Consider the following 19,685-nt stretch of genomic DNA (forward strand, 5'->3'; position numbering starts at 1 on the left):
AGTACTCCAGCTGCGGCCTCACCAATGCCCTATACAGCCGCAGCAAGACCTCCCTACTTTTATATTCAATCCCCCTCGCTATGAAGGCCAGCAACTTCTTGCTGGCTTTCACATTCTGCACCAATCCTCACTTTGCTTCAATAAAAGACGAGGTGGAGTGGTTACGATGTGTTGCTCTAATTTGCAGCATCAGACAGAATAAACCATCAAATAAAGTTTAACATTTATTTATTAGTGCCACAAGTAGGCTTACATTCACACTGTAATGAAGTTACTGTGAAAATCCCATAGTTGCCACACTCCACCATCTGTTCGGTTACACTGAGGGAAGATTTAGCATGGCCAATGCACCTAACCAGCATGTCTTTCAGATTGTGGGAGGAAACTGGACTACCCGAAGGAAACCCATGCAGACACAGGGAGAATGTGCAGACTCCACACAGAGTGACCCAAACCGGGAATTGAACCCAGGTCCTTAGAGCTGTGAGACAACAGTGCTAACCAATGTGCCACCATGCTGCCCTTAAGATCTTATACCAACTTGTATACTACACACACTGAACCTTTATAGAACTTAATGAATAATTGAATGTGAATAAAGTGCAGACATTCTGCTGAGTAAACATGAAATCAAAATAGTTCATATGTTTTTTATTCGAGTGAGAGGAGCATGTCAGCCCCACAAGTGGAGGAAATAAAGTAGAAATTTACGTGTACAAAATACTTCCACATGCAGTCGTCTACTGATGCCAGACATGGATTCTGCTTTTATTGGGATTTGATTTTAATGTTTGGCTTTGTTTGAAGTTTGCTTTTCTTTCGTCACAACCGTGGGAAAGGTGGAAATCCTTCAGCAGAGGAGAAACAGTTACATGCCTGACGCAACCAGAATGAATGATCATTCTTAATCAGTGTGTTGCAATAATTGTCACATTGTATTGTAAATGTGTCTGTTAACCAAACAGCAGCTTGGGGAATAATCCTGGGCATTGACTATGTTGTAGTTAAAGGCAAGTCTCGATTTTGTAAACTGTTGCACGTAGGATGCACTGCACGATTCAGAAAAAAACACCTCCACACAAACAAACCAATTACATTTCAATCACATTCCCTATTGAGGGCACCATTTGAGGACAGAACCATGTTGGCTGGGGTGTTGCACCCACCAAATAACCTGCACAAAACTTATAAATGTTCAGAGGGGCTTGGGTTTTTTCATTCATTCACAGAATGTGGACTTCACTGGCCATGCCAGCATTTAATACCCATCCCAAAGTGGCTTCAAGAAGGTAGTGATGAGCTGCAGTCCTTGAGGTTTAGATCCACACAGTGCTGTTAGGAAAGGAGTTTCAGGATTTTGACCCAGCAAAAGTAAAGAAATGGCAATGTATTTCCAAGTGAGTGACTTGGAAGATATGTTTGAGGTCTGATATAAAGACTAGTAAAAGACCACGAGGTCATTGGAAGTAAACTAATAGAACTGTAGTTTAACACATCTGTTTTCTGGTACAGTCAGCACCAGACTAGCTAAAGTCCCAGGTCACCTGACCTGTTCTCGTAAAGAGGCACGACTCAACATACATAACTCTTGATGATGAATGGGATGGATAGGATAGAGGTGGAGAGACTCTTCCCGCTCAAAAAAGACAGTAGGACTAGGGGGCACAGCCTCAAGATAAAGGGGGGGGGGGCGGCTTAGAACGGAGTTGAGGAGGAACTTCTTCACTCAAAGGGTGGTGAATCTCTGGAATTCTCTGCCCGTTGAAGTGGTGGAGGCTGCCTCGCTAAATATTTTTAAGAAGCGGGTTGATGGGTTTTTGATAAGAGAGGGGATTAAGGGTTATGGGGAGAGGGCGGGAAAGTGGAACTGAGCCACGACAGATCAGCCATGATCTTATTGAATGGCGGGGCAGGCTCGAAGGGCTAGATGGCCTACTCCTGCTCCTATTTCTTATGTTCTTATGTTCCCCTATTACTTCAAAACATCCTATATAACATTTATATTTGTGACATATTGGTGACATATAACCACTCTTATACCCCACAAAAGATATCCATCCGTTATGGACAATTCCCACCTCCTTGACAGGTAGGGATGTAAATCAGGCTGATTTCTATGAATAATCTTCTCTCATAAGATTAAATTCATTACTTTACTGGGTCGTTTCTTATGGCATTTCAAACCTGAGTCACTGTTACAAGTACTTTATCATTTTAGGTGAAAATACATAATTTTCAAATGCCAATCAGGAACATCCGTTCCTCTAGGAAGAAAGCACACGCTGACAGTGGTGGTCCCAGCGTTGTAAGCATGCTGCTGCCATAGATGGTATTCTGATATATGGGCCGAAGGTGATAGTAAGGGGCCTCTCATTGGCTAACAGCACAAAATGCCGGCCCCTTAGGAAAGGTGAGAATTTCTTCACCCCAAACACAATACTTAACCCTTACTTCTCGACCTGGCCACATTCTTTCTTCTCTGTTTTTGTCAAAGATTTTGCCCAATGGAGAAAAAAAGCCCATCGCCTTTGCATTAAGGTGTGTGACAATACAACGCCAACCCCAGAATGCAAGGCATCACGAGCTAATTATAATGGCAACTTTGGGTCGAAATGTGTTAACACTTGCGGCATTCATGAGGCATGTTTTACCTCCCGAGAAACCTCATCATACCCCTCGGTCCATCTCTATGATCAGCCTTTACCAAGCAGATGGTGTAAAGGTTTCAGTATGGTGGCCAGATCTGGCACAAATTTGCCATAATAATTTATCAACCCCAGAAACAATCAAAATTGCGATATATTGTTGGTCTGGGAGTCTCCATTTCCTTGGGTGCCTTGTGTAGTCTCACTATCAATGACGTGGCCGAGGTATTCCATCAAATCTTCAAGGAATTTGCATATTTCTTTCCTTAGTTGCAGGCATGCTTCTGCAATCTCTAAGGATTTCTTCAATGTTCTTCAAATGCTGCTCCTCAGAGGAGACTGTCACCAAAATATCGTCCAGTACACTAATTCCCAGGCAGCACATTAGAATTTGGTTCATAGCCCTCTGCAAAAGGGCTGGTGCTTATGTGATGCCAAAAGGAAAACGCTTGTGGTGGAAGAGTTCTCGATAAATGACTGTTGTCAGGGGTGGCTGGGTCTCTTCCACAACCCCCATTTGAAGGTAGGCTTGAGACAAGTCCACCTTTAAAAATTTTTTTCCTCCTGCCAATCCACTGAACAGATCCTCAATCAGGGGAATGGATATTGATCTGCATGCAGTGCTGGGTTTACAGTTAGCTTGAAGTCTCACTGCACTCGGTCTTCAAACCTGGCACAATTGATTTGTGACATGTATTAGATACAGTGAAAAGTATTGTTTCTTGCATGTTATACAGGCAAAGCATTCTGTTCGAGTACATTGGGGAGGAGGAAAGGAGAGAGTACAGAATTTAATGTTACAGTCATAGCTCGGGTGTAGAGAAAGAGCAATTTAATGCGAGATAAGTCCATTCAAAAGTCTGGCAGCAGCAGGGAAGAAGCTGTTCTTGAGTGGGTTGATATGTGACCTCAGACTTTTGTATCCTTTTCCTGAAGGAAGAAGGTGGAAGAGAGAATGTTCGGGGTGCGTGGGGTCTTTGATTATGCTGGCAACTTTGGGTTGGCCCATTCACTGATTGTGATCGCTTCCACCACTCCGATGCTCAACAATCATTCTAATTCAGCCTCCACCTTCGGTCGAATGGCCCATGGCACCAGATATGCCTCTGGACTCCTTGGACCAGCCTCTGACTCTAGTTGAATCTTTATCTCAACCGCTTTCATCTCATCCAGAGCCCCCTAGAATACGTCCTTAAACCTTTCCAGGACATCTGTAAACTTGTTCTCAAATCCGCTGGCCTATTTACCACACACCAGTTTAATTTTAATTTCTACAGCCAGGAGCAGCCAAACAAGGCAGGGTAGTCACCCTTGATCATATGCAACAGTAGTACTGCACACTGATCCCTCAAGCGTACCTTTACCAGTACATATCCTCTCAGCGCCATTACTTGCTCTGTACAAGTATGCACAGTAATTCCTGAAGACGTCAATGGCAGTGTTTTCATTTTGTCTCTGTACACTGAATCTGGAATCAGTGACACCACTTCCATTTTGTTTACTGTCCACTCTACCTTGGGAATGACCCACAATTATTTTACATTTATCCATGGGACATGGGCGTCACTGGCTGAGCCAGCATTTATTGCCCATCCTCACTGCTCTTGAACTGTATGACTTGCTAGGCTATTTCAGAGGCAGTTGAGAGTCAACCACATTGCTGTGGCTTTGCAGTCACATGTAGACGAGACCAAGTAAGGACGCTTCTCCCCAAACCAATAATATATTTAAACAAAACTGTCAGTTTGGGTTCTTCTGCCTCCTCTGCAGATTTGGCTCTCTGTCGCCTTCTGGGCTGGTGGCATGTATCTTGTGCCTAGTCTGCAGGTCTGTCTGTCTGTTTCTAGGGCCCCTTTTCCTCTTTTAATTGCATCCTACAATTCCAGGCAATGCACCCCATCTGCTTACACCAGCGGCATTGGCCTTCGAGAGTTCAACATGGACTCCTTGTGGCCGGACTTGTCACAGTGGCAGCATTCTATGGTTGACGCCACGTTCTGTTACGCTTCAGCTACTTTGTGTATTCAGTCACTGACACCCAACTGTGTTGCTTCATTTGCAGCCAGCTCTACGGAAGTAGCTATCTCAAGAGTCATATTGAAATTTAGACTTTCTTTTGTCAGCAGTTTGCATTGTAATGTTTCATTGCAAAGCCCACACGATCCTGTAGGAAAACGCCAAATTCACAGTGCTCAGGTTCTCTCCAACACAGCCACAAATTGTGCCATGGATTCACCTTCCAATTGCATTCTCTTATAAACTCAGAAATATTCTGCTATAAGTAGCTTGGGGCATAATAATTCTTTAATACTTTGCACAACTCTGCTAGGGACTTCTCTGCGGCTTTTTCAGGTTGTATGAGGCTTCTTAAAGTTGTGAACATTTTACTCCCTATAGTACCTAAGAAAGCTGCCGCTGAAGCTCTTCATCTACCTTAATTGCCTTCAAATAAAAGTGGAAACACTCCACGTATAACGTCCAGCTCTCCAAATCTTTGCTGAAAGGCCCCATTGCCCCAAACTGGTCCGCAGTTTGCTCTTTCCATTGGCGGAGGTTCTTCCCACCTTTGCGTTCTTTAGCTACTTTTCTGCACACTTGGCTTCGTCATTCCCTTGCCAATGGTGCTTCTCTATTCTTCCCATTCAATTCTCCTCATGACCACTTCCTTCCTGACTGTCTCAGTGCTCCCAGTGGAGAAATCCTCTGCTATTCCTGGCTTTTGACTCGTGAGCACTGCCTTCAGCCTCCCAAGTGAGTTCCTCTTTTGTGGCATCAAATACAGTCCAAGTCCCCGCGTGACCATTTCTCCATGCCTAGGCCTGTTCCCTCGAATCTACCCTGTACTTTGGCATTTCACATCGTTTTTGGAATCCAGGACAACGTCAATCTCTTATCCTCTCCCGAAAATTGGCAGTGATACATTGACCATGACTCAGCCTCCTCGCCAGTTATTATATTGAGGTCTGATAATAAAGACCAATAAATGACGAGTCAGTGGAAGCAAACTACTGGAACTGTTTATTAACACATCAGTTCTCTAGCCGTCAGCACAAGACTGGCTAGGCAAGCTCCACCCAGGGTCAGCTGGGTTCCTGGATCACCTGACACATTCCCTTAAAGGGGCATGCCCCAACATACATAACGGAGGGGAACATCCAAGTGGTGGTTTTCCATGTGTCAGCTGCCTTTGACCTTTTAGAAGGCAGAGATCATGGGTTTGGAAAGTGCTGCCTAAGGGACCTTACTAAGTTTCTGCAGTGCATCTTGTAGATGCTACTGTTTGTCAGTGGTGGAGGGACTGAATGTTTGTAAAAGGAGTGCCAATCAAGCAGGCTGCTTTTTCTTAAAAAAAGTTTATTGATTAGTGTCACAAATAAGCTTACATTAACACTGCAATGAAGTTACTGTGAAAATCCCCTAGTTGCCACACTCCAGTGCCTGTTCAGTTACACTGAGGGAGAATTTAGCATGCACCTAACCTGCATGTCTTTCAGACTGTGGGAGGAAACTGGAGCACCTGGAGGAAACCCACACAGACACAGGGAGAGTGTGCAGCCTCTGCACAGACAGCGGCCGAAGCGGAGAATTGAACCCAGGTCCCTTGCACTGTGAGGCAGCAGTGCTAACCACTGTGCTACCATTTTCCTGGATGATATCAAGCTTCCTGAGTGGTGTTGAAGCTGCACTCACCCAGGCAAAAGTCATAGTTTCATAAAGCTTGTCAGCACAGAAAGAGGTCCTTTGGCCCATCATGTCTGTCCCAGCATCAAACACTTTTCTATCCTAATGCCATTTTCCAGCACTTGGTCCATAGCTTTTTACACTATGCTGTTTCAAGTGTTCAAATAAATACTTTCAAATGTCGTGAGGGTTGCCTCCTCTACCGGCCCTTCAGGCAGTGAGTTCCAGATTCCCATCACCCTCTGGGTGAAAAGGTTTTTCCTCAAATCCCCTCAATCTCCTGCCCCTTACCTTAAATCTACACCCCCTGGTTATTGACCCCTCTATTAAGGGAAATCATATCTTCTTATCTCTGTCCCTTATAATTTTGTACACCTCAATCAGGTTCACCCTCAGTCTTTTCTGCTCCAAGGAAAACAAACCCAGTCTAATCAACCTCTCTTTATAGCAGAAATACCCCAGCTCGGGGAACATCCTAGTGAATCTCCTCTGCATCCTCTCCAGTACAATCACATCCTTCCTATTATGCGGCAACTAGAACCGCACGTAGTACTTTAAGTGTGGCAAAACAAACATTTAATACACTCCATCACAACCTCCCTGCTCTTGGAATCTATTCCTCAGCGAATAAAGGCAAGTATCAATGTGACTTTTTAATCACCTGATCTACCTATCCTGCTACCTTCAGGGATCTATGGACATTCACCCAAGGTCCCTCTGGTCTTCTGTACTTCCTAGCATCCTATTGTTTGCTGTATATTCCCTGGTATTGTTAGTTTTTCCAAATGCATCAGCGCACACTCTTCAGGGTTAAATTCCATTTGCCGCTGTTCTACCCACCAGATCAGCCTGTCTTTGTCATCCTGTAATCTAAGGCTTTCCTCCTCACTATTTATCACATCATGGCAGCTGCAAAACTTACTGATCAAGCCTCCCACATTCACGGCTCGATCATTGATGTACATCATAAACAAGATACGCAGCACTGATCCCTGCAAAACACCACTGGACACAGGCTTCCAGTCACAAAAACAGTCTTTGACCATCACTCTCTGCCTCCTAAGCCAATTTTGGATCCAATTTGCCAAGTTGTCATTGATCCCATGGGCTCTTACTTTCTTCATCAGCTTCCCATGTGGGCCCTAGTCCATGTCGAGTACAGCAACTTCACTGCCCTCATCTACACACCCAGTCACCTCCTCGAAAAATTCAATCCAATTTGTAAGACACAATCTCTCCCCAGACAAAGCCATGCTGACTATCCTTGGTTAATCCTTGCTTCTCCAAGTGGAGATTAATTTTATCCCTCAGAATACTTTCTAATAATTTCCCTACCACTGATTTCAGACTCACTGACCTGTAACTAACTCATTCATTCTTACTTCCCTTCTTGAATAATGGTACCACATTAGCCGTCCTCCAGTCCTCTGGCACCTCTTCTGTGACCAGAGGGGATTTGAAAATTACCATCAGACTCCCTGCAATCTCCTCCCTTGCATCAAAAAGCAGATTGGATGCATCGCATCTAGGCTTGGAGATTTAAGGCTGCTAAAACTACTAAGTGTTCAGTGACGTCACAGCCTAGGGAACTTCCTGGTGAATCTCCTGTGCAATTGCTGGTACAATCACATCCTCAAAACTGACTCCAGACCTCATGAAGTCTCATAGCATTAAGTCAAATTTCCTGCTAATTACTACGTACCATAACCACCCCTCTCACCCCAACAACATATTGAACACCATTTAGAGGAAGTACCGAGGATGGCAAGGGCTCCGAATGTACTCTGGGTTGGGATCTTCAATGTCCATCACCAAGACTGATTCGGTAGTACCACTAAAGACCGAGTTTAAAAGACTGGATCTGCAGCAGGTGGTGGGATTCGAACACAGATTGAATCCAGAGCATTGCAGTGGGCCTCTGGGTTACTAATCCAGTGACAATATCACCCCCTCTGTTCAGAGTGTACTCATACGAGGAGCACAAAGTTACCATGCAGGTACAGCAAACAATTAGGAAAGTAAATGACAGACTGGCCTTTATTGAAAGGGACTATGCATGCACTACATTTGTATGAGACTTTGGCAAGGCTACAACTGAAATATTGTGCACCATTTTGGTCATTGTATCTAAAGCAGAACACACGTATCTTGGAGATAGTACAGCAAAAGTTGGTCATTAAAATGGTTACTGGAATGAAATATGTTACAGACAGGACAGGGGTTAATTTAAACACCACTAATTTCTCCTCTTACTACCCATCCTAAAACAAAAAGATATTTTGAATACGTTCCTTCTCTATAAAGAGTGTTTATTTTTCCACCTCCTTAACCTCACAGCAAACTTGAGATAGGATAAACTCACACAAAACATGAATCACACCCTGTGCATTCATATGGTAAAAGAGGAAAAGAGAAGAAAGATTTACTGTGCAAAGACCACAGAGAAAAGAAATATTGCAAAGTTCAAAATCAAGTCCAATGAGGTACCCCTTCTGAGGTTGACAGACTGAAAACTGATGCTGTATAATTCCCTTTTCTGGTGGTGTTGGCTTTAAACAATGGGATAGACACAGAGAGACTGCTCCACCTTGTAAGTGATGCCACAAATTTCCAGCCAAGGCAATTTAGATGGAGCCAGGGTTTCAACCTGGGCCAGAGCTCCTTTTCAGTGAGGCTGCCAGTTAGGTGGTAAACAGCAGACTGAGTTTTAGAATTCAACAGGGCAATATTACTGGTTCCACAAGCCAGAGTCCGATGTCACACCATTCCCATCTCTTCATACTGCCTTTGATGAGATGTTTATCCCATGGTTAAATGTCTCAACTATTTAGAGCTGGAAGCAAGGCTGCGAGGCCAAATCTCAGCAGATGAGTAGACAACTGTTGGCCAGCCTGGATTATGAAATGCAGACAGTTTTTCTATAACTCTTTGAATTTGCCCAGTGCAGTCCACGGGGTTGTTAATGCACCTCTAGTTACAACAACGCAAGCATTTTCCCGATACTCTTTTAGCTCACTGACAGACACAGATTCAGCCAGTTTAAGGATTTTTGTTCAGTTTTAAAATTTCAGAAATAGCCATGAAGATGTGTGTATATATTTTATACAGTATACAGTGAGAGATTGGGGCAGGGGGAATGATCTATGAGGAAAGGTTAGATAGGCTTGCCTTTTATCCCATGCTGTTTAATAAGAGATTACTTGATTGAAACAAATAAGATCCTGAGGGGTTTTGACAGAGTGGCTGTGGAGTGAATGCTTCTTCTTGTGGGAGAACCTAGAACTAGGGGGTCACTGTTTAAAAACAGCTTTCAGTGACTCATGAACAAGGACACTGAGGTGGGCTCAAGCTCCTCTATTACAATGGGACATATAATAAAAGCCACAAAACATATTATGTTGATATAAAATCCAATGGTAAGATAGCAAGTCTCAGTCTTGCAAACAAGTAGCCAAGTTCCTGGGACTACCATACACTCTGGCTCAGTGGCCAACTGGTTACTTTCCACGTGACCTACACCTTAATATCCATTACTCGGAGGTGACAACATCAATGTACTTACATCACTAGGAGAGAGATTTCCCAGGTCTTCATCCTGTTCGGAAGTTCCATCATCCCTGCCAGATTCACTTCCCTGAGACACGTGAGGGTGAGTGGCACGGATCCAAACCTCCACCCGGCTGGTGTCTTCTCCAACCTGTCTAAAAGTCTGCTTCCTGCCCTTGCCTCTGGGGCCTGGGCTGAGTTCAGATTCTTTCTGCCTCTTGAACTCAGCTTGCTCAGCCTGGAATAGAAAGACAAACACTCCATGGAGCCAAGAATCTGCTGCACAAGAAGTATGCATAATCACTGAGGTGACAGAGAAACACTATCAGACATAAGAAGCATGTATTTCTACAGCACCGTTCACAAGCTCAGGACATCCCAGGATATGTCACTCAACGGAGTACATTCAATGTATTGTACGTGTTGTTATTTAGGAAAAAACAACATTCAATTTGCAAGTTATCACAAATGGGAATTCAACACAAATCTAATCATCTGTTTTTAGGTGTTGATTGAAGGATAAAAGTTGGCCAAAACACCCAGAGAATTTCCCAGTTCTCCTTCAAAGAGCATTGTGAGACCATCATTTTTCTGCATTCAGAAAGTCACCCAATGAAGTAAAAGTGAAAGTTTACAAATGACACGATCAAACAGAAAGTAGACATTATCACCCCGTGCCAGTCCAGCAGTTTCCACTGGAATTCTCCTCAACAAACTAAAAGATAGAAAATCAATCGCTCCAACTCTGGCTTTGGTCTAATATTGAGCCTGTCACTTTATGCTGGTGTTGTGCTGAGTCTTAGCTATACTCCGTATTAACGCAGCTTGTGTCTAAGACCTATTCCATTTCCCATAATACCAACACAAGACAGCCTCCCAAGAGAGGGGCTGTTCCAGAGCATCAAAGCAAAGTTATAGGAACAGAAGCAGGCCCATGAGTCCCTTCAAGTTTGCTCTGTCATCCAATGATTCTGTAACTCGTCAGAACACAAATCTCATAAAGAATGCGAGACACTGAACAGGAGGAGAATGATCAGACACAGACATGACTGTAACTAGACACTGCATTAGTGAGGTGGATCCGAAGGGGAAGGAATTCCAATTATTGAAGGTGGCTTTCACTCTCTCCCAAAAAATAATTGAAGCAAGACAGAAAGTATCCTTAAAAATAGCTAAGCAGTATTATAGTTCTCCATAATGCAGGGTCCAGTGGTAGTGGTCCATGTAGGTACCAATGATATAGCACAAGGAAGGAATCTGCATAGTTAGTATGAAGGGCTAGGCATCAAATTAAGAAGCAGAACCTCAAAGGTAATAACTTCTGGATCATTACCTGAACCATGTGTAATTTGGCATAGGGCAAATAAAATTAGAGAAACGAATAGGTGGTTCAAAGACCGGTGTGGGAGAGGTGTGTTTGGCTCATGGTGCACTAGCACCGATAATGAGGAAGAGATCGGTACATAAGAACATAAGAAATAGGAGCAGGAGTAGGCCATCCAGCCCCTCGAGCCTGCCCCGCCATTCAATAGGATCATGGCTGATCTGTCGTGTCTCAGTTCCACATTCCCACCCTCTCCCCATTACCCTTAATCCCCTTGCCTATCAAAAACCTATCAACCCGCGTCTTAAGTACCATTGAGACTGTACCGTTGGGACTGTCTACGTTGAACTGTGTTGGGGCTGATATTGTCGTGAGCCTCATAACCAGGGAAGTAAAGAAAGTTTTAAACTAAACAGTGGGGGGCAAAGGATCAAATTTTGGACCTTTGTAGTTCCTTGCAAGGGAAGGAGGAGCCATACCAAACTGTGATACAATCAGAAAGAATGCTTTCTCTGATGCATATGTAAACATTAGTGAGAATCGTAGTTGACATGTCAAATTTCCTTAGCCTTCTGAAAACGTAGAGGCATTCAGGGGCTTTCTTAACTATAGTGTCAGCATGGGGGGACCAGAACAGGTTGTTGGTGATCTGGACACGTAAAAACTTGAAGCTCTTGACCAGATAGTGCAAGTAGAAATTATTTTCAATCCAATACCCATTCTACAGACATGGTTATAGGATGACATAGGTTGGGACCTAAATATTGAAGGGTATGTGACATTAGGAAGGAAAGAAAATGAAGAAAATGTGAAAGGATAGCTCTGTTAATTAACAATGGCATTAGCACAATAGCGAGAGATGACCTAAATTCAGGAAACTAGGCTGGAAAAGTAGTTTTGGTACAGATAAGAAATGATAAAGGCAAGGAGTCAATTGTGGGAGGGGTGGACAGGCCCTCTAATTACAACAAACAGTAGGACAGAGTATGAAAGAAGAGCTAATAGGAGCTTGTCAGAAAGGTTCAGCGATAATCATGGGGGATTTTGATCTTCGTATTAACCAGAAAAATCAGATGTGGAAGGTAGTGTAGATGAGGAATTTTTTTTAAGAACAGCATGCACTGGAGCTAAGCAATATTAAATCTATTATTGTGCAACGAGATGGGATTAATTGACAATCTCAAGAAAGGCACCCAGAGGCAGCAGCAATTATCACATAATTCAATTTTACATTCCGTTTGAGGGAGAGAAAAGTGCATCGAAACCCAGTATTTTAAACTTAAATAAGTGCAATTTTGAGAAAGCAGAGCTAGCTAAATTGAACTGGCAAATGGGATTTAGTTAGCAGTCATTTTTGGAAAGAGTGGCAGACATTTAAGGGGGTATTAAAGCACACATAGAATATTGTAGAAACATTCCATCAAGAAAGAAAAATTCCAACGGAGGACTCACGATCTATGGTTACCTAAAAAAAAGTTAAAGGTAGCATCAAACTTAAAGGAAAAGCAGGTAATTGTACAAAAAACAGGTGGTAGGTCAGATAATTGGACAGAATAGAAAGAACAGCAAATAATGACAAAAAGGTCAGTAGGAAGGGAAAAATTGGAGCATGAGAAAAAGATGGTTGGAAATTTAAAGGCTGATAGTAAGAGCTTCTATAGGCATTTAATAAGAAAAGTCCAATTGGGGAATTGATAAGGGAAAGTAGGGAGGTGGCAGATGAATTGAACAGGTATTTTGCATCGGCCTTCACGAGTGGATACAACTAACAGAAATAACTGTAAATCAAGAAATGGAAGGGCAAGAAGAACACAGGCACATTTCAATCATCACAGGAGTAATATTGAGCAAACAGTTGGGGCTGAGGGCTAAGGGCTGATAAATCACCAGATCCAGATGGACTTCATCCTAGAGTCTTAAAAGAAGATGCTAGTGAAATAGTTGATGTGTTAGTTTTAATTTTGCATAATTCCCTCAACTCGGGGAAGGTTCTATCAGACTGGAAAATAGTGAATATTCAAAAAGGAAGGGAGACAAAATGGGAAACTTTAGGCTAATTAGCTTAACAATTATCATTAGAGGCTATTACTAAAGATGTTATAACAGTGCATTTAGAAAAATTCAAGGCAATCAGGCCAATTCAACATGGCGTTGCGAAAGGAAAATCATATTTAACCAATTTATTTGTGAGTGAAAAATCACGTCTCACAAATTTGATTGAGTTTTTTGAAGGGGTAACCAAGAAGGTAAATGAGAGCAGTGCAGTTGATGTTGTCTACGTAGACTTTAGCAAGGCCTTTGACAAGGTACCGCATGGTAGTTGTTGCATAAAGTTACATCTCACGGGATCCAGGGTGAGGTATCTAAATGGATACAAAATTGGCTTCTTAACAGAAGCCAGGGGGTGGTTGCAGAGGATTGTTTTTCAAACTAGAGGCCTGTGACCAGTGGTGTGCCTCAGGGATCAGTGCTGGGCCCACTGTTATTTGTCATTTATATTAATGATTTGGATGAGAATATAGGAGGCATGATTAGTAAGTTTGCAGATGACACCAAGATTGGTGGCATAGTGGACAAGTGAGCGGGATCTTGATCAACTGGGCCAGTGGACTGACGAATGGCAGATGGAATTTAATTTAGACAAATGTGAGGTGATGCATTTTGGTAGACTGAACCAGGGCAAGACTTACTCAATTAATAGTAGGGTGTTGGGGAGTGTTGCAGAAGATATCTAGGGGTATATGATCATAGCTCCTTGAAAGTGGAGTCACAGGTGGACAGAGTGGTGAGGAAGGCATTCGGCATGCTTGGTTTCATCAGTCAGAACATTGAATACAGAAGTTGGGATGTCTTGTTGAAGTCGTACAAGACATTAGTAAGGCCACACTTGGAATACTGCGTGCAATTCTGGTCACCCTATTATAGAAAGGATATTATTAAACTAGAAAGAGCGCAGAAAAGATTTACTAGGATGCTACCGGGACTTGATGGATTGAGTTATAAGGAGAGGCTGAATAGACTGGGACTTTTTCCTCTGGAGCGTAGGAGGCCGAGGGGTGATCTTAACGAGGGGCATAGACAAGGAAGATAGTCAATATCTTTTCCCAAAGGAAGAGTCGTCTAAAACTAGACGGCACAGGTTTAAGATAAGAGGGGAGAGATATAAAAGTGTCCAGAGGGGCAATTTTTCACAGAGGGTGGTGAGTGTCTGGAACAAGCTGCCAGAGGCAGTAGTAGAGGCGGGTACAATTTTATCTTTTAAAAAGCATTTAGACAGTTACATGAGTATGATGGGCAGAGAGGGATATGGGCCAAATGCAGGCAATTGTGATTAGCTTAGGGGGTTTTTTTTAGAAAAAGGGCAGTATGGACAAGTTGTGCTGAAGGGCCTGTTTCCATGCTGTAAACCTCTATGGCTCTATGACTCTACTGGTGTTGTTTGAAGTAACATGTGCTGTGGATAAAGGGATCATGTGGATGTACTGAACTGCAATTTCCAGATGGCATCAGATATGGTGCCACATCAAAAGTTATTACAGAAAGTAAAAGCTCTTGGTGTAAGTAGTAACATATTGGCATGACTAGAAGATTGGCCAGTTAACAGGAAACAGTGGGCATAAACTGGTCTTTTTCTGGGTGGCAGGATACAATGAGTGACATGCTACAGGGATCAGTGATGGGGCCTTTCTAGAATTTACAAAAATGATTTGGATGAAGGGACCAATGGTATCATTGCCAAATTTGCTGATGACACAAAGATAGCTATGAAGGTAAATTGTGAACAGGACACAAGGAAGGTACAAAGGAGCATGTATAAGTTAACTGACGAGGCAAAGATCTGGAAAATGGAGTAGAATATGAAAAATGTGAAGTAGTCCATTTTGGGAGGAAAATAAAAAAGAAACTTATTGTCTAAATGGCGAGACTGCAGAGCTCTGGGATCTTAAGGGATCTGGGTGTCCTAGTGCATGAATTACAAAAGACTAATATACAGGTACAGCAAGTAATTAAATAGGTTAACAGACTGCTTTCCTTTACTGTGAGGAGAATTGATTACAAAAGTAGGGAGCTTATGCTTCAGTTGTACAGGACATTGGTGAGACCACATCTGGAGTTCTACGTGCAGTACTGATCTCCTTGTTTAGATACAAGTGTGTTAGCAGTTCAAAAAAGGTTTACTGGACGAATACCTGGAATGGGCGGATTGTCTTTTGAGGAAAGGTTAAACAGATTAAGCTCATATTCTCTACAGTTTAGAAGAAGAGGCAACTTGATTGAAGCCTTCAAGATCCTGAAAGGTAGTGACAGAGTGGATGTAGAGCGGAAGCTTCCCCTTGTGGAAGAATCTAGAACTAGGAGGTCACTGTTTAAAAATAAGACATTGCTCATTTTAAGATAGAGATGAGGAGAAATTTATTCTCTCAGAAGGCCATGAGACTTTGGAACACTGTTCCTCAAAAGACAGTAGAATCACAGAATTATTACAATTCAAGAGGCTACCTTGTGTCCATTTGCCCTCTTGAATGTTTCAATTCTAAGGGATATGGACCAAGTAAGGGCGGAGGTTTTTTTCTAGTTTAGTTAGGGCATCATGATTGGTATGAGCTTGGAGGGCTGAAGGGCCTGTTCCTGTGCTGTATTTTTCTTTGTTTACTGAGAACTGTAAGTTTGACCATGAATTCCTATACTATAGTGTTGAAAAATACAAACGTAACATTTTCATATTCCAAAACGTTATACAAACAGAATTCCACCATCCAGCACAGAGTCTGGCTAATTAACAAGTGCTCAATATCCCAATAACATTACCTTGTCCTGCCTTGTGTTCTTCATCTTCCTGACTCCATCCTACACCTCAACCCTAAGCAAACACTGAGAGCATCATTGGTGCCCGACCGCTGAACACAAAGATCAGCGATGCTGCTCTCTATCCACTAACCACGAAGCAGTGTGCTGGAAGAATGTTGGCAGCTACTACCTGTGAAGTATTAGAGACAGCTGGCCAAACAGTGTGATTCTGGTCATCTAAACAAAGAGTACGGACAGCAGGAGCACAGTGTGCTCTGCCTGCTTAAATATGCTGTGCCGACATAGCACATTCTACCTACCCTCACAAAGATCTTCAAACAACAGGTATATACTTCCTGTTTGTAGAATGAAGAACGGCCGTACAGGGGATGATAGCATAAAAAAAATGACCTGTTAATTCATCCTATGCCACACCAGTGAGGCAATCGCACCCTGGAAACCTCTGTGACAGGAACAATCAGGAGAAGGGAATCTCTATTCATTTAAATCCTTTAACATAGCTGCGACAAAGAGGTTTAATGAAAAATGATGAAAATAGTTATAACACTGAACACATAATTTCATTGTGTGATGCAAGATATTGGGGGTGGAGCGGTGGGGGGGAGGGGAGAATTCTCCAATCCCGTGGCACGGCTTTTTTAGTACAGTGGGCTGAGAGACTCTAGCGGGACTGTTTCACAGGCTCCCCGCTAGGCACTCAGGCCTCCACAAATCTCTCAGCGCTGGATTTCCTGCCCAATCAGCTTCACGCCAATTTCTGATGCAGAGCTGAATAAATTATCCAAATGAGCATGTCAATATATTTTACATAGCATTAACAGGCCTGGAACTGAAATCTCCGGGCCCTCAAGCCTCTCTCCCCCCACCATGAGTATTTCATTCCACTTTTGGGGAGCTTGTGATCCCAACTCCACTGGAATGCAGGGTGGGGCAACGAAAGGACCCCCAGAGGATCAGGGTGCCTCCTAGGCATTGGTGCCTTGATAGTACCAGCCTGAGCCCCCAGCACTGCCCAACAGGCAAAGTGTCAGTGCCCAGGGGGCACCTTGGCACTGCCCACCAGGCATGGGGCAGTGCTAAGGGGGTGGACCTAATGGGGAGCATGGCCTGATGGGGATGAGCGAACGGGGTGGGGGTTATTGGAGCGAGTGGGGGGTTCTACTGCCACTCTGCAGTCAGTGATCAGAGTTGGCCATTGACTTGGGGGGGGGGGGGGGGGGGGGCTATTTTTGGGGCTGGGGAGGGAGTTGGGGGGCACGTGCAGTGGCCCACTCAGCACTATGCTGCTGGTCTCTCCTGCCCCCAGCATTTTAACATGATTCATGCTAGTGCACAGAGTGAGGGAGATTCCTTTTTAAACTCTCGCTGAAAATTCCAGCGTGATTTACTCCAGTTTTTACTCAAATTCGACAGTTAGAATTTTTTTTTTGGAGAATCCCACCCATGATGTAGAATAACAGAGGGACTAGACAGAGAGGAGAGATAAGTGTAACACTGGCCCTGCACCCTGCCAAGGTAAAGAAAAATAAACTGGATGGAAAGCAATCACTTTGTTTCCCAGCCATACTGCCAGTAGAATAGAAGAACAGATCATTAACACAGCAGTTCCCTTAGTGAGAATCTCACAGACATTTGGACTGGGCTGGGGGAGAACAGGAAGGACAGGAATGTCAGTACAAAACTTACACATGGTGTGAAGCAGTAAACAGTCAACCAGATTGGGATGGAGAGGGAAAGTTGGTTGATGAATTCCAACACAGATCTGGGCTCAAATAACTTCTGCTGAAGACTAAACCAGTTCAAACATCCAAACTAGCCACCACCAAATCAGGCAGCAAAGGTTGCTGCATGAGAGAGTGTGTGAGAGTTTAATCAGCTTAAACCAATAGCTAGACTGCTCTTTGCTGCCATTGGTATTGATACTGTCACACACAGTCTGGTGCTTATGGCACTCACAAGCATTGAGGAAATCCTACAGAGTGAATTATGTTAATCTCAGGAGAGAGCCAGAGATCTTTTTGAAGGAATTGATGAATAGGTTCTGTTACTGTGACTATTTGAAGATCCTCAGTGTCGACTGTGCGGTAAAACACTGACACACTGCGTGTCACAGCAGAGGGAGCAGTGAGTTTAAGTGGTCAGTGAGCTGAGCTCTGGTCTGCAACTGTCCTGCAGTTCAGGTTCAAACTGGAAGGCAACCTTCCTCAGCAGTGTTGTGGCTTTGCTCATTTTAAACATGCCTGCCTGAAAACCTCAAATTCTCTAAATGCTATGCACATTATCGGATATTCATAAAAGGGAGAATGAACAGGGGAAAGTTACTGCGTGACAGTCACCGAGAATTAAATGTTACCACACTGCAGAGCCAGGGGCTGCATGTTTCTTAGAAGCGATGATCTAATAACCAGGTAGGCCAATATTGGATTTTTAAATCCATCAGCAAAAAAGAATGGTACATATCTAAGTTGGTGCAAGCTGTTGATCTGTTAAGGCAGGTGTTCAGAGTTTCCAGTTTAACTAATAATAAAGGGTCCTTCAAACCCAAAATTGGAAACAGAATTCCTACAATGCATCAAGGAATGTTAGAACAAGAGAAGACCGTTAGTCCTTCATGTCTGCCATGAAATTAAACTTTAGTTAATCTGCATTCAGTCATCCACCTGCATTTGCTCCACATTCCTTATAGGAACACAGGAACATGTAAGCAGGAGTAGGCCACTCGGTCCCTTGTGCCTGCCCCGTATTTAACTACATCATGGTTGATTTCTACCTCCATGTCATCTTCCTGCACTATTCAATGTCCGTTGATGTCATTGGTGCCTCAAAATCTAACCATCTCTGCTTTGAACCAACTTGATGACCGAGTCTGCACAGCCCTCTAGGGTAGAGAATTCCACAGATTTGCCACCATCTGACTGAAGAAATTCCTCCTCATCTTAGTCCGAAATGGTCCACCTCTATTCTGAGTCTGTATCCCCGATTATAGATTCCCCCAGCCACAACATGCTTCCTTCTATTCTGTCGATCCCTGTAAGAATTTTGCACACTTCAATGAGTTCACCTCTCATTATTACAGAACCAGACAATCATTCCTCCAAGGACAATCCCGTCATCCATAGGATTAGTCTGGCAAACCTTTGCTGCACTCCCTCTTTGGCTACAATATCCTTGCTTTTGCCACATTATATTCCATGTGCCATGTTCTTGCTCATTCTCTTTATCTGTCTAAAACTCCTTGACGCTTCTGCGTCATCCTCACAACTCCCATTCCTGCCACATTGTCATCAGCAAACTTGCAAATATTAGATATATCACAGAGCTCTGATGAAAACTCAACCAGGCTTGAAACATTGGCTCTATTCTCTCTCCAAAGATGCTGTCAGACCTGCTGAGATTGTGCAGCATTTTCTGTTTTTGTTTCAATTTCCAGCATCTGCAGTATTTTGCTTTTATCATACCTCAATGTAGTTCCCCAATCAACATCAGCCAATTTTGCCTCGCATACCCTCATCTTTGTTCAGATTAAGAGGGAGGCAATGATGGCCTAGTAGTATTATCGCTAGACTATTAATTCAGAATCTCAGCTAATGTTCTGGGGACCCGTGTTCGAATCCCACCAACAGCAGATGGTGGAATTTGAATTCAATAAAAAATATCTGGGATTCAGAATCTACTGATGA

At 43.3% G+C, this 19,685-nt stretch overlaps 1 protein-coding gene across 1 annotated transcript in view; it reads right to left on the bottom strand.

Moving 5' to 3' along the window:
* The window catches only part of smg6 (SMG6 nonsense mediated mRNA decay factor), a 432,770-nt gene that overhangs the window by 390,173 nt on the left and 22,912 nt on the right, over positions 1-19,685 (bottom strand). Inside the window, exon 6 of the mRNA XM_080210854.1 lies at positions 9,889-10,110. Within this exon, the coding sequence (XP_080066980.1) occupies positions 9,889-10,110 (222 nt within the window). The remainder of the gene's footprint in view (positions 1-9,888; positions 10,111-19,685) is intronic.

The sequence above is a fragment of the Carcharhinus amblyrhynchos genome, chromosome 23 (genome assembly GCF_965287045.1).
Source record: "Carcharhinus amblyrhynchos chromosome 23, sCarAmb.v2.hapA, whole genome shotgun sequence".
In the NCBI taxonomy this organism is placed as follows: domain Eukaryota; kingdom Metazoa; phylum Chordata; class Chondrichthyes; order Carcharhiniformes; family Carcharhinidae; genus Carcharhinus; species Carcharhinus amblyrhynchos.